This window comes from Pseudonaja textilis, chromosome 2, assembly GCF_049901715.1.
Source record: "Pseudonaja textilis isolate UNSWEBS1 chromosome 2, rPseTex1.2, whole genome shotgun sequence".
Taxonomy (NCBI): domain Eukaryota; kingdom Metazoa; phylum Chordata; class Lepidosauria; order Squamata; family Elapidae; genus Pseudonaja; species Pseudonaja textilis.
Window position 1 is genome coordinate 99,112,628 of NC_141991.1, and position 14,912 is coordinate 99,127,539.

Here is a 14,912-nt window from a genome sequence, read left to right on the forward strand (position 1 = left end):
ACCTCAGCAGTGCCACATGCTGATAGGTTCCATGCCACGCCGCATTGAGGCAGTAATTGCTGCAAAAGGGCCCAAACCAAGTACTGGGTACATATGCATGCTTATACTTTTCAGAGGTCCGATATTGTTCTATGTACAATCCTTGTTTTATTGATTGCATGTAATCTAATTTTCTGAGATTGTGGATTTGGGGTTACAGCTATAAGCCATAATCATCTCAGTTATGACAAATCATGGCTTGAACTATCTTGCTTTGCATGTAATGAGGCTATCTCATATATTAGTTTTACCTTTTAAGTTGCATTACTGAAATAAATGAACTTATGCATGATATTCTAATTTTTCGAGTTTCACCTGTATACAAAGATTAAAACCTTCATAACAATAATCATTCATGATGCCCAGGTTAAACAATAATTCTCAAAACAAAAACCATATCACCAGTAGAGGTCACCCAGCTGCCTGCCTAAATGCCTCAGGGAAGAGCCCTGTCTTCAGAGCCTTTATGAAGGCTAACAGTACTAGAGGTAACTTGATCTCTGAGGGAACTCTTCACAGGGCAGGCACAGCCACAGAGAAGATACGATTCCTGGATCCAACAATATGGCACTGTTTGATGTAGGGACCTGAAGCATGGCCTTCCTATTATACCTGGTGGGATGAGCAGAAACAGTGAGGGATAAAGAAACGGATTGTCCTGCAAATAATCTGGTCCTACATCATATAGTGCTTTATAGGTGACAACCAATACATTGAATTTGATAGCAGCTCACAGAGCAGTTTCTGAGTGCTCTTCAAGGGCAGGCCCATTTAGAGTGCTTTACAGTAATCCAGAGAGGAGGTACTAAATTATAAGCAAGGCCTGGTTCAGTGACCGTGGGATTACTCATGAACCATGTCATTGATACACAAAATGAACCTGTGTAGAGGTTCCCCTAGTCACAGCTGTTAATTGCTCTTTGAGCAGGGGCCATGAGTCCAGTCTTACATGGCTCTGGTTCAAAATATGTCAGGGTTGAAGATGTCAGTTGAGCCAAAGCCTGTTCTACACAATTCAAGCTGACATTCCCCAGGAATTTCCTTCATGAAGAATACCTAAGTATCAGAAGAATAAACAGGGATTAATTCTTGCCTTGTTTTGTATTGTGACCGCATGGTTTACTGGTTCTTGCAAGATTTCTCATGATTTATTTATTTACATTCACTCAGGTATCCCAGGGTGAGTCTCACAACCCACTGTTATTAGTTGCACCCACAATACTTTGGACATGGCTGCGTCAATACCATGATAACTGTCAAGAGATCCTGGGTCACATCAAGTAAGTAGATAAAGTACTTATGTGAGACATTGAAGTATATTTGTAGCAATATGTTACAGTACTGTTTCTTTATCATAAGTTACTGTTGATTCTAAAACGACACTCAAAGATGGGTCACTTGAGATTTCACTGATCATACCTTGCTGTTGCTCCAGAAGTTACAGCCATGAGCATTACTCATCACATGCAGACCTTGTCTTTTTTTATCAGTTTATATATTCCACCCGTCATCAAAACCACTCAGAGCAGTGTGCATGATTTACCACTTCTATTCTTTCTCCTTGTAACCCTATATCATAAATTACTCCAAGAGAGTGTTTCTAATTCAAGAGCCTTCATGGCCTTGTTCCAGTACACAATACACTTAATCTAGTTGGCCATTTACCCAATTAGATCTCCCTGCTGATGGTTTTGGAACCCATTTTTTCCAGAAGGTGCTCTGGTCTAATTAACCTGTATGTCAGGAAAATTTCATAACAATACTAGCTCTTCTCCTAGCAAGGAGCAATAGATACGGCTCAAAATGTGCTGCGGCCTTTTTTTGTGTGTGTGTGTGTGCTGTCAGGCCTTGGTGATGAATTCTATAACGGAAAAGGCTTGGGTTTTTTCCCCCCAAACTGTTCTATCTCTTCAGCTTTTCTTTCTTTCTTGGAGATAGCTATGCAGATAAAGCAGTTACAGTAGATTTGGTGTTCCCAGGATACAGTTTACTGGATTGATTTAGCTCAGTTTGGATTGATTCTGCTTTGGACAGAATCTAGCCCCATGGGAATCAGCTTATAAGGTCAGTTAACTGAGTTGTGAAAACAGGGGCAGTGACTTTAAGGTCAGAATGGAGATTTGAACCTCTGTGTCTCCTTACCTTTAATCTGGCAATAGTTGCATCAACACCTTCGTACTCGTTTTAGTTATGTTTTTGAAGATATTAAGAGATCAGGCTGAATGAATTTATCTAATATAGTAATTTAATATCTTGTAAACCTCTAGAAAAAGTGCCTATTTTTGGGGGGGACCCTAAATTGTTTGAAGAGGAGGTATAGATACATTTCACATAGATTTGATTCAGTTTGGCAGTTATTTTTAACATTTGTAGAATACTGATTGCATATTCTTTAAATCATTGTTCATCTAAGTGAGAAAAAGTGATCTGGGTGACAAAATGTTTATTATAACCTGGCTGGTAACGGTTCCACCAAGTGTTTATTATGGTTAGTTTAATGTTTAAATTAAAAAGATTCAGCATTGCCAGTTTAGAGCAATTTTACATCCTTTACATGTCATTAATTTTATTATTTATAAAAGTCTTAGAGAAGGTAGACAAAGCCAATAATGGGATGAGCTATTAATGTTCTTCTATGAAATTGGTTGATGTGGGCAGAAAATAATATTATATTTGACAGCTAGTAACATAGGAATTTGAAAGGAAAAAAAAGTGTCCTAACAGTGTACACTTATGAAGGTAATGCTTTTCCCTTTGATACCAGGTAGTTCTGCTTTGAAAAGTTCTTGTTCTGTCACAAAACAAAACCATACATGTTTTTACTATAATTGTAGCCTCTTTTTTTCCCTTTTCAGAATGATTCCTGCCCAGTTTTTAAAAGAAAATGCTAATGTGTTCAAGCCCAATGCAAAGGTGTACATTGAATCGCTTATGGAGAAATGTGACTTCAGGGAGGTAAAAAAAGGTGTGGGGTAGACTGGGATAGGAAAAAGCACACACAGATTCCAAGTGGCTAATTTGCTATGACATTTAGTTTCAGACATGCGAAGTCCGGCACTGTAAGAATGCCTTTGGTTGTTCCATGGTCCATAAATCTGGTTGGAAAGTAGTCTATTCTGGTGACACCATGCCATGTGCTGCTTTAGTTAACATGGGTGAGCTATGCATTGAGTTCTACATTACTATATAGTTTGAGCAAACCACATGTTCGAAAACTTTCTTATACTGCTCTTCAAATGTAACAAATCTGGTTTCACAGGAAAAGATGCTTCTTTGTTGATTCATGAAGCAACCCTGGAGGATGGAATGGAAGAGGAAGCTATAGAGAAGACACACAGGTAACAAATTCCTACTAAAGGGTGACAACATTAAGGGTGAAATGAAATAAAGGAGATTTTAAAAAAAAGATGTTTAAAAATATAAACTGTAACATAAAGCATCTAGAGTTATAATTTATGTTCCTTGAATAATTATGTAAGATTCGAGCAAATGTTAACCACTTCGAGTGTTTGCATATTTACCTGTTGTACTTAAGTCTAAGTTAGTCTTGATTCCAGACGAACCTTTTTGGTTTTGTAAGGTTATTTATTTTAAAAACTTCTCCACCCATTATATTAATATGCTAAGTATGTATGTTTTAACCTGAAACAATGAATTATGTATAGGGAATAAATGTGGCCCTTCTCAATATTTAAAGGTTTGACTTTGGTATTCCAAGAAAAAAAAAATTGAGTCAGCACTTTAAGATTGTAATACTTTTCAGACCAGGACTCTGATAGGGGTAAGACTAGATGACTTAGTTTTCTTTGGGTCAAATAAATTGCTTGGCATTTTGAAGCAGGCTTCTTTGCTGATTGGTTTGACAAGGAATAACAGCTGGAATACTCCATAAATGATTTTATGTTGCTCCTGTACTAGTCTTCCAATTTTTTTCTCCACCCTTCTTACATAATTTGCTATGAAGGGTTCTGGGAAGAATTCTTGATTTCATACTGTGTTTTCTTTTTGTTTTTTTTCCATAGCACTACTTCACAGGCTGTTGAAGTCGGAATGAGAATGAATGCAAAATTCATCATGCTCAATCACTTCAGTCAACGCTATGCTAAGATTCCTCTTTTCAGTGAAGATTCCAGTGAAAAGGTTGGAATTGCATTTGATCACATGCAGGTCAGTGAAAATTGTATCTTAAGCTAAGAGAGTGCCACATTTTCATGTGCTTCTTTTGGAAATTGATTATTTTTTCTAAATAACCTAAAATATTGATCTGGTTTACTAAAAGAAATATTGTCATATATTAAATTATATAAAATTATACAGGGGGATTTCAGCCCCAGTGTCTCAAATTGTCAAAATCGATGAATCTGTCTTATTGAAGTGGATTCACAACTCACACCTTATAATACTATATAGGCATGTATGGTTTCCGTTGTTTTTGTCAGCACTCATTTCTTGCTTAGTTTGCAGTTGCTTCTTGATTCCAAGTTATTCATTCTTCTGTGAATTAATTTTTATTTCTTTCTTTGAAGCAACTCAAACTGCATTATTTGGAGATGCTTTCCTTTATTTTCCCATTCACAAGGGAATGATTGTACTTCTAGAATAATCTGATTTGAAATAATTTAGTCTAGTAGTCCCTTTTAAAGAACTTCCAGTAGTTTGGAATTTCACTGGGCTGGGCTTAATTTAGTGAGCTGAGTGTGGTGTCTTCTCATTATCCATTTGGACTATCAGATCTGATAGGAAATCACTGGTTCAAGTCTCTCAGTTCTTCAGAATGTATTTTCATCTCTCCATTGTGTAGCTTAGATCTAAAGTTTTTCAGTATTTCCTCTAGGGAGAAAGTGGGAATTGAGAATAATTACCTTGAAATTGTCAGAGATTGAAAAGGTAGTAGGGATGATAAATATCTGAGCATTCCTTTGGCAAATCAGAAAGTTTTGTCTTTCTGCTTAAAGAATTTTTAAATGCTCAGTTTCAGAATTAGACTTAGAATCTGCTTAGTTTTCCTCCTTCATATCTCAGCTTTTAAATCTCCCTACAGATATAGTGCATTTTCATTTTCTGGAGACTGAGCAGGCCTTCCTGAATCTGTAAATTGTGTTGGTTTCTCACAAACCCATTAATAATTCTGTTAGGTGAACCAGAAAGTGGTTTAAAATTAGTTTATATGGGAGTGATAATGATTGAGCAGATAATGTAATCTATGGTATGGGTTTTTTTTAAAAATAAACCAGATAAATATTCTTTAGGATATTTACTTGAAAGTCTCACTGGACACCTATTATTTTGGCCTATGTTCAGGCACTTCGGAGGAAGGAATGATACAAATGCACAGTTGGGATTGGGAAAATATATTGTATTTGAAGATTCAAATTTTGATAAATCTCTGGTTGTACTTATTTTCCCAAATCATTTTCTAAGTTATTATTGCTATTTCACTGAACCGTTATGTGCTTGTCCCGTCTCTTTTTCTAATGCAGTTTTTTTGCCCAGCCTTACACAGACACAGACACAGACACACACACTCACATGCAGATTCACATGTGCGCGCGCACACACACACACACACACACCTCTTAAACAATACAGATATATTTGTTCCAAACTTTAAGAATTATAGCATACACCACCATCTTTCTGATTATAGGATTTAAAAAGAGAGAGGAATAAATCACTTTTTTTGTAGGTAAGACATCAGCCTGATGAGGGTCATTCTAATGACCTATTGGCTAATTCAGGTTCTGTTCCCAGTTGGCTTTTTCAACAGAAAACAGATATGATGACATGTTAGAGTGGAAGAACTCTGATTTTAGAATTCTGAGATGTTTTTTCCTAGATATCAGAACATTTTAAATATGTAAGTGAGCTTGAAAAATTGGTTGGGCACTAGATTAGTTGCCCATCAGGTTTTAATTAGTCTCTTGACACAGTTCAAAAAAGTTCAGTATTAAGGTATACGCAATACATGTAACCCTTCCGTTACAAAAATGTAAAGGCTGTATATTGTTCTGTACGGTTTTTGCTATATATTATTGGTTTTCTTTGTCAGGTTTGTTTTGAAGATTTCGATGCCATTCCAAAACTGATCCTTCCTCTGAAGGCCTTGTTTGCAGATGAGATTGAAGAGATGGAGGAGCGCCGGGAGAAGCGAGAATTGCGCCAGTTGAAAGAGGCGTTCAAAGCTTCCCAGACTGTTGCGGGGAACAGATCTCCAACCAAAACGAAATTGGAACACACAGAGGATTCTGTTGGAGCACCAAATAAAAAACTTAAAACTACCAATTAAGCAAAGCAGCAAGGTAGTTGCTGTTCTTTCAGGGAGAGTGACTTTAGCATATGACATCTGATATGTATGAGGCTGAAGACTCTAGGAGGTATCAATGCATTGAACTTTGCCAGATGGTTGGCTCCAGATAAATTGCTTGTGTTCCCATTACAAAGCAGAGTTCCTGCTGAACATGTTAATAGCATAGCTAACAAAATGTACTTCCCAGCTGCATTATCTGGAAACACTGATCCGATGGCTCATTTTCCCGTCTGCTGAAAATATTTTATTATATGGTCATTGAGAAAAATTATGGTTAATTTCTTTTTTTAAAAAAACCTTTAAGCTCAATAAGCTTGTAGTGTTATGATTATATACACTTCTGGAGTTGTCACTGTTTATCTAAAATCAATTTTGCAGCATTCTTCCTCTGAGGCTGTTTATAGCACAACATTTAAAATACTCATATTTTTAAATTCAAGGACCCAGTAAATAAAATGTACAGCATGGATACATTGAATGCACATTGTCCTAAAATATATTCATCTATATTACTGCAAGTTAGACGTTTCATAGGGATATACTAACCACCTAAAATAAGTACAAACTAACTTTTCATTGTATTATTCCCCACAAAAGAAACTCAAATTCTTTTATCATGTCAGCCACCAAAAGCAAAACAAAATGATTAGAGTTAGGGATCAAGAAACACTTGGGTGGCTATAGGCCCCTCACCACTTACTACCGGTAAGTCTTTAAAAGGAACAGGCATGATTAAAGATCGCACTATTCATTAAATTGATATCTCACCAGTCTCAGAATTTCAGTCCTCCATCCTCCTCCAGGTGGTTCTTGACTTTTGACCATAATGGAACCTGCCCATTACACCCACAAGTTGTGATGTTTGTTAAGTGAGGCACTCATGCTCACTTCACTTAATGACTCTGATTTCTGAACTCCCTGTTGTCGTTAAGTGGAGCAGGGGATGCCTCGGGTGGCAGGGCTACTTCTCCACTGCAGCATTTCACCAGCTTACACCCGGCCTGCTCTAGGCCTCTCAGGGCCTCCCTCACCCCGTGAGGCGTTCCGTGCTCCACTCCCTGCCCCACTGGGTCCCTGCAGGTCTTGTCGCTGCTGGGTCCCACCCTATCCTGCCTACTCCCCATCATGGTTTGGTCACTTTTCAATAGATCTTTAGGAAGCAGTTTACTGGGCAGCGTTCCTACACAAAGGCTGCATAGCACCATTCCAGAAGTGGGCATTATTTTGGGAATGGTCACAATTCAGAATGGTGTCCAGTTCCAGAAACATGCCATATGGCCTTTATAATTTGTAGGGGTCGAGTGGCTGGCTCTCCTTTCTGGACGTGATCTCCAGGGATCTGTCCTAATGTAAGTCTTTGGATAGTCCCGAAAATGAATCTAAAGGCAATTAAAATGAGCAGAGTGAAAAGTATCCTTCCTAAAGAGGAAAATATTTGTAGCTCAGGGTTTGAAATTAGAGTTCCTTGGTGCTCTCCAAGCTTGCTTGTTTCCTTGCAGATGTTTCGTTTCCAAAACTAGGTAACAGCATCATTTTATGTTGCCCGCTTTATAGGAGAGATGGGCCACATACAAATAAATAAAAATAAAATTACTGCAAGAGAGCAACCAAGCTCAGAGAGCATCAAGTGATAGCATCAGTGTCCTTCCTTTTTAAGGGGTTAAGAGATTAGTGGTTGAAAAAGCCTGAAAAAGGCGATAAAAAGAAATTCCAAGTTCTAGTGAAGCTGTTGAATTTTTTTTTTCCTTCTCGCAACACTAATAACATGACTATTGCTAGACCTGAATGATGTGCCCTGGATTCTTTCTTTTTTGGATGAGAGCTATCCCCTTTGCCCAGTCTAGTACCCTATGCATAGACTGAGAAACAAATCCTTGCTGCTGAAAGTGAGGAATTGAAGCGGAAGCTCTTTACTGACTTTCTTTGTAGGCAGCACAAAAGGGTGTAGTTTGCATTTATTTAGTTTTAGCTTCTATTGTATGAACCCGAGAGCTAGTTTGGTTTACAGTGGTAGTTATGGCACCGGGCTGCAAACAGAAAGACTCTTAAGTTCTAGACCTGCCTTAGGCACAAAGCCAAGTGGGTGCCCTTGGGCCAGTCAAATTAAGAAGCAGGCAATGACAACCCACAGGGATGCCCAGGCAGTCACAAGGAGTCAACAGTGACTGTTAGGCAGAGATCGACTGATAGATTTGTATGAACCTAGCCTGGTTCGTAGATACTAAACCGATCTGCTTAGCCACAAGATACTGAAAAACCCCCCGTTGCCTTAAAGCAAACTTGATTGTTTTTTAGAACCCATGTACAGGTAATCCTCAACTTACAACAGTTCATCTAGTGAACTGCACTGTTACAACAGCACTGAAAAAAAGTGACTTGTGACCATTTTTTACACTTAACGACCTTTGTAGCATCCCCATAACCATGTGAGCAAAATTCAGATAAATGGTAAATGGTTCCTTCTTATGACCATAGCTGTGTCCCAAGGTCATGTGATCACCTTTTGCAGGCTTCTGGCAAACAAAATCAATGGGGAAGCCGGATTCATTTTAACCACCATGCCAACTGCAGTGGTTCACTTCCCGTCTCTGGCAAGAAAGGTCGTAAAACTCACTTCACAAATTTGTCATTTAACAACTACGATTATGGGCTCAAATTGTGGTAAGCTGAGGGCTGCCTGTACTAAGCTGGAAGCTTTCAAAAGAGACTGGAGTGCCACCTGTCAGAAATAGTGAAGGGTCTGGTTGAGGGGGCGGGGGTTGGACTAGATGACCTACAAGGTCCCTTTTGTTATTCTGCTAAGCGAGAAGCAGCAAATTGCCTTTGGCTCGAGTTCTCCGGGCAGTTCCTGGCTCGTTTTCCCGATCATTCTGCCTAGACCGTATCAGGGAAAGAGCTGGGAATCCACCCGGACATGCCGGGAGCTGCGGGTTTCTCTCCTCTCAGGTGCTCCGTCCGCCAACGAAGGAAAGAGGCGGGACAGCCTGTCAGAGCTGACTTTTGCAGCCGGTCCCTCCCACTCCCGCTCAGGAGCGTCCCGGTCTCCCAAGCAACAGCCGCGCCGACCAAAACACTCGGGGAAGGGAGAGCCGGCGGCATGGGGAGCAAAGAGGAGGAGCAGGACCCGGACCAGGAGGGCTCCCCAGAAGCGAATCCCCGCGCCCGGCTGCTTGGGGAGCGGGTGGCGCGCAGCTTGAGAGTGGAGCCGGAGCGCTGGGCGCGTTGCCTGGAATCTGCCGAAGCGCGGCTGCTGCTGCGCGCCTTCCTGGATAGCGAGCCAGCCGGGCGGCTTCTGTTTGTCACTCAAGGGACAGCGGGGCAGTTGGCGCTGGCCGAGGAGCTGGTTTTGCCGCCCACTGCTGGCCGCTCTTCCAAAGGGGTCTTCCTGCTGCGCCTCGCATCCGGACCGCTGCGCTCGCCTCCCGCTCCCGGGCAACTTCTATATGGAGACCTGTCGGTAGCCACCCTTGACCAGCTGGCCACGCTGGTGGAAGAGGTAGGCAGCGCGACGGGCTGACTCGGGGGCGCTTTGGAAGATTTCAAGCTCTCGGGATCCGGGCTGCGATGATTCGAGGGGCCGCTAGATGGCGCCCATACAGAAAACGCCTCCACTTTTTTTTGCTGCAAATACAGGTAGTCCTCGACTTACAACAGTTCCTTTAGGCAACGTTCAAAGTAACAACGGCCCTGGGAAAAGTGAGGAAGGACCATTTTTCACCCCGTACGACCTTTGCAGCATCCCCTTAGTCATGCGATCAAAATCCGGATGCTTGGCAATTGGTTCATACTTAATGACCACTGCTGTGTCCCAAGGTTCAGGCGATCACTTTTTGAGACCAGCAAAGTCAATGGGGAAGCCAGATTCATTTAACAGCCGGGTTACTAACATATCAACTGCAGGGATTCACTTAACAGCTGTGGCAGAAAAGGTCATAAAATGGGGCAAAATTCACAACCATTTCATGACAGAAAGTTTGGGCTCTAGTGTTGTAAGTCAAGGACTACTTGTTGTTGCGTGACAGGCTGGGGAGGGGCGGACTTTTCTTAACTCCTCCTGGTTGGGAGGCATCTGGGACATGCAGCTCCTTAACACACACACACACACACACACACACGCACATGCACACGCACATGCACATACACATGCACACACACACCTCCCCCCTTCCAGCAACTTGTTATAAGAAATGTTGGACAGCCTTATGTCCACACTTAGTATTTGGCAAGGGGTGAGGTAAGGTGAAGAAGGCAAGAAAAGTAAACAGGGCAGTGAGACAAAATGTGCTGGTGGGGATAGCAATTATCTGTATTTTCCCCAGGTTTTTTTTCATTTTTGTATTGTGATTATTTTTTCCCTTATGGTGTTAGGTTTAATATTGTAAACACTGTTATTTTTACATTAAGTTCCTGGCTTATTATATAGTGTTTTTTTTTCTTTTTTCATATCCCAATAGTAAGGCTGGATGTCAGTTTCTGGACATTATGCTGCTGAAGTTTACTGACTTCATACACTGAGGTGGATCATTTTTCTATTGCTTTTTAGCAGGTGTACTGAAGGGGCAATGGATGAGGAGAACAGAATCCTGGAGGGTCTTTTCATTTGCATCTTCCTCAGAAACAGAATAATTGATAGCATTCAAGGATAAACAAACAAATAAATAAATAAAGTATGCTGTTTGTTCACTTTAGTGATTTGCTAAAGTTTTAGTTGTGTTTTGTGGCACATTAGCATAGAAACAAATAAGCAGACAAAATTGCAATTTGATGGGATTTTTACTTAATTGTCATTTAAATGGCAAGCCTGCATTTCTAATTAAAATCAAAAGAAACGTATTTGTACTGACTGAAAGATCTTTTGACTAACCCTCCATGTGTTTTACAATTCCAGTTTATTTGTAAAGAATAAACACTACCTCTGAGGTTAGTGAAAGTTATTGTCAGGTAATTATACCCAAGATCATCATAATCACACACAAATATCTTGCCATAGAACATACATTTGAAAATGATTAACATTTTAATTATATTGATAAAACCTGGTATCATGTTGCTAAAACTCACTCTGTCTAAATTTAGACATTTGTTGAAGACAACAATATATTTGCTTAATTTTACCCTATTTGAAAGATGTCTGGATTTGATGTGTGTGGGTTGTGTAACATTTGTTGCCACATGGCTAATTATGGCCAATATCAAGCTTTTGATCCTTATCTGGTTTGATATCCAACATTATCTTTTCATATGCTGGAATGGAAAAGACTTGATTTTTATTCCTAGAGCAGAATTTAGTTCCTTAGTGCCAGTTTAATAAGAGCATTCCCTTTTCCATATCAGCAAAGTATCCATATACTTTCCAATCACTTTAGTGACTTGCTAAACAGATCTTGTTTTACCCTGTAAGCTATAATATCGAAAACTGTAATAACAAAATAAAGCCAATCTTTTATGTTTAAGTACCATTTGAACTTGACCTTCTATACATTGACAGTATAAGAAAAGTTAATAAAATGTATTACTAGCAATCACTTTTTCTTATAAATTGATGCTAGTAATACTTTTTATTAACTTTCTGGCTGTAAATGGTAACTGACCACAGTTTTCTATATTAGAAAGAGAGAAAGAAAGGGGAAGGGGAAATAATTATTTGGGTTTTTTTCCCCTGCAAATAATTGCTGATGAACAAGAATACATAACTTTAGATCACAAAGCAAGAAAATGAATAATGAGACCAGGTACCCATGCATTTCCTGGAGTTGCCTGTTAAGACAGGAGAATATAATCTCTTGTGTGTGTGTGTGTGTTAAGAGCTGAATTCCTACAGGTATGTAGGAGGGCATGTGATATGTCAGCAGTGGTGAAACAATCCATTTCCAGCTGCCAGGAAAGAGACAGATTATTTTTCATAGAAGATTGGCTTGCTTGCAAAAGGCTTTTGAAATTAGGCTGCTTACTCAGATCAGTAGGTGCCTATTTCTGAGTCTGCTGATGGAAAAGATCTCTGCCTCGGCCTACTGAGCATGCTAGTCAAAATACAGTAGATAATAGTAGATACTGCTATCTAGGGCTATCCAGTGTATGTGTGTCAAAAAAGGTTAAGATCATGGCCGCAATAGTGCAATTGAAACATTGACCTTTTCTTTTTACATCTGTCAATGCATGTACAAAAGGGACAGGACTTCAATTGCATGATCATAGCGGCAACTTGTCTTTTTTTTTTTACACCTTTCTTCCAATTTGGACATTATTATTATTATTATTATTATTATTATTATTATTATTATTATTATTATTATTATTATTATTATTATTTCTTCTTCTTCTTCTTCTTCTTCTTCTTCTTCTTCTTCTTCTTCTTCTTCTTCTTCTTCTTCTTCTTCTTCTTCTTCCTCCTCCTCCTCCTCCTTCTCCTCTGCTTCTTTTTAGAGCCATTAACCTGGAGCACAGCAGAGATGGTTAATACATGCTGATTATTTGTGAAAGAAAGACATTGACTGATGGGCATCTCTGTGATAGATATAATGTGTACTTTCATTCAAGTGAATGATTACACTATGCCTTAATGCAAGGTGACAATGTGTTTCATGGTCTCCCTATTTCATTTTCTAATGACAAATTAACTTTATTAGGCCTCCTGTTGTATATCTAATATGATAACAGTAAATGTTGCAGTAAATGTGTGCTGCAAGGCTTTTCAAGGCTTACTATTCACGTTTGATGTCTTAGCCTAAGAAGTGTAGGCATCACAATTTTGATTGGGATACATGAAATAATTGAGAACCAAGAATATGCATTCAAATAATATGTGAATCAGTTACCTTCCTTAATATGCATATGTAAGGAACTTATTAAAAGTTCTTTTGTAAGTAATTGATTGTATCTCAGATGGATTACACCGATTGGTTAGAGAAGCAGAATACAAGAAGGCTAAGAGCCATTGATCACGGTTTAGTTTGACTTGTTTTAGTTTTCTTGGCCTGTGTGATCTTTCTTAAGTCTTTGTGGGATTTGCTCTGTATAGCCTACAGCTCTTTAGATTTGGAATGAGAAAAAGGGACTGGAATGTGCATGACTCGCACATAGACAGAAATGCCTGCCAAATTAATCACTTCTTTTCAAAGGATTGCACTAGAACAGTGGTGTCAAATTCTCAGCCCATGGGCCAGATGCATCACATACTGGCCACACCCACCCCATTTTATTGAAGGGGGAAAAAGTTGTGATACGTCATGTGATGACAATGTGTCATCGCAAGTTTGATACTCGTGTGCTAGAGCTGCAGTGAGGAGCTGTGTGATCCTGGGAAGAAAGAGCTGTTTTAATGAGTTGCTGACCAACTGCTACCAAGTACTCTCACTCATTCCGAAGTATGTCCTTATGGCCCCATAGTTCTGCTTGGTCTGATAGTTTGCCATTTCATTGCTGTAGATCTATGTGATTTATCATAGTGTAATAACAACGGTAAATGTTTCTGAATACACGTCACCACACAATTCCTTTAAATTCCCCAGCTTTCCTACGTATTATTACTCTGTTTACCTCATATGTCTATATGCTATCTTTACAATATATTTTATTTCCTCCTCTTTATGTTTACATTTCACTGTGTCTTCTGTATGGATGAAGGACAGCAGATATTGGAATTATATATTTCCATATATTCATGTGAATAGAGCAAAATTAAACCATGACCTAATATTTTGGGAGTGGGTGGATTTTCAGCTTTTGTATTTAATACTTGACAATAGGTAACAATGATAATCTTCCAGGTTCAAAGAACTGAATCCTCCCTCATTAATTAATATTTACATTTTCTGTAAAGATATTCTCAGAATTGAAGAACCTCACAGAAATTTTCTAAACAAAGAATTTATTTCCTGAAAGTATTTACCAGATATACACAGTAGTGGGATTCAGCTGGTTCACACCTATTTGGTAGAATGGTTTGTTAACTTTCTGAGCAATTGCGAGAACAAATTCTTTATCATTCAATAAGGCAACATTAAAATTCCAATTTCTTAATACCTTAACCAATTTCTGAAACACACATTCAAAGTAATTGCCTCATAATCAGATATACAGTATAACAAAGATCAATATTACACTTTTCAATTTGGTAATACAAGGTCTATAATATTAAAACTGATCAAGCTTTAAAAAATTCTCATGCACACCTATTTACAGTAGAATATGTATTTTGTTTTGGTTGGATACATCAAATGCTAGATGTCAAGTAAATTCAGTTCTTCTATGTAAATCTTAAATTAAATAATGCTAATTTAGAACAATTTGTACATTAATTGGAAATCCTTTACAAATTAAAATGGCCATGCCTTTAGCGTTGGTTAAGTATCTGTGAGATAAACTGTCCCATCCAATCCTTCATTAATAAAAAGTTCTCCTCTTCCATTAAATCAGTTTTATATAGATAAGCAAAGTCTGCTCTTAATGATTATAAATAAGCTACCGGTAAGTTTATATTTTGGGTTTTTTGGGATTCACATAACCCTTTTACCAGTGGTGTGATTCAAATAATTTAACAACCGGTTCTCTGCCCTAATGACCGGAT

General features: G+C 38.8%; 2 protein-coding genes across 3 annotated transcripts in view; both read left to right on the forward strand.

Moving 5' to 3' along the window:
• ELAC2 (elaC ribonuclease Z 2) overlaps positions 1-6,824 on the forward strand; it is a 31,100-nt gene extending 24,276 nt beyond the window's left edge. Inside the window, exons 19-24 of one of the 2 annotated variants that reach the window (XM_087924703.1) lie at positions 1,219-1,319; positions 2,895-2,994; positions 3,074-3,194; positions 3,299-3,377; positions 4,062-4,206; positions 6,089-6,824. In XM_087924703.1, coding sequence (XP_087780829.1) covers positions 1,219-1,319; positions 2,895-2,994; positions 3,074-3,194; positions 3,299-3,377; positions 4,062-4,206; positions 6,089-6,325 — 783 coding nt within the window. In that variant the 3' untranslated portion in view covers positions 6,326-6,824. Of the gene's footprint in view, positions 1-1,209; positions 1,320-2,894; positions 2,995-3,073; positions 3,195-3,298; positions 3,378-4,061; positions 4,207-6,088 lie in introns of both variants that reach the window. The other variant, XM_026696206.2, reaches the window with a different exon arrangement.
• Positions 6,825-9,418: 2,594 nt separating this feature from the next.
• The window catches only part of DNAH9 (dynein axonemal heavy chain 9), a 221,432-nt gene continuing 215,938 nt past the window's right edge, over positions 9,419-14,912 (forward strand). The window contains exon 1 of the mRNA XM_026696149.2: positions 9,419-9,842. Within this exon, the coding sequence (XP_026551934.2) occupies positions 9,444-9,842 (399 nt within the window). The 5' untranslated portion in view covers positions 9,419-9,443. The remainder of the gene's footprint in view (positions 9,843-14,912) is intronic.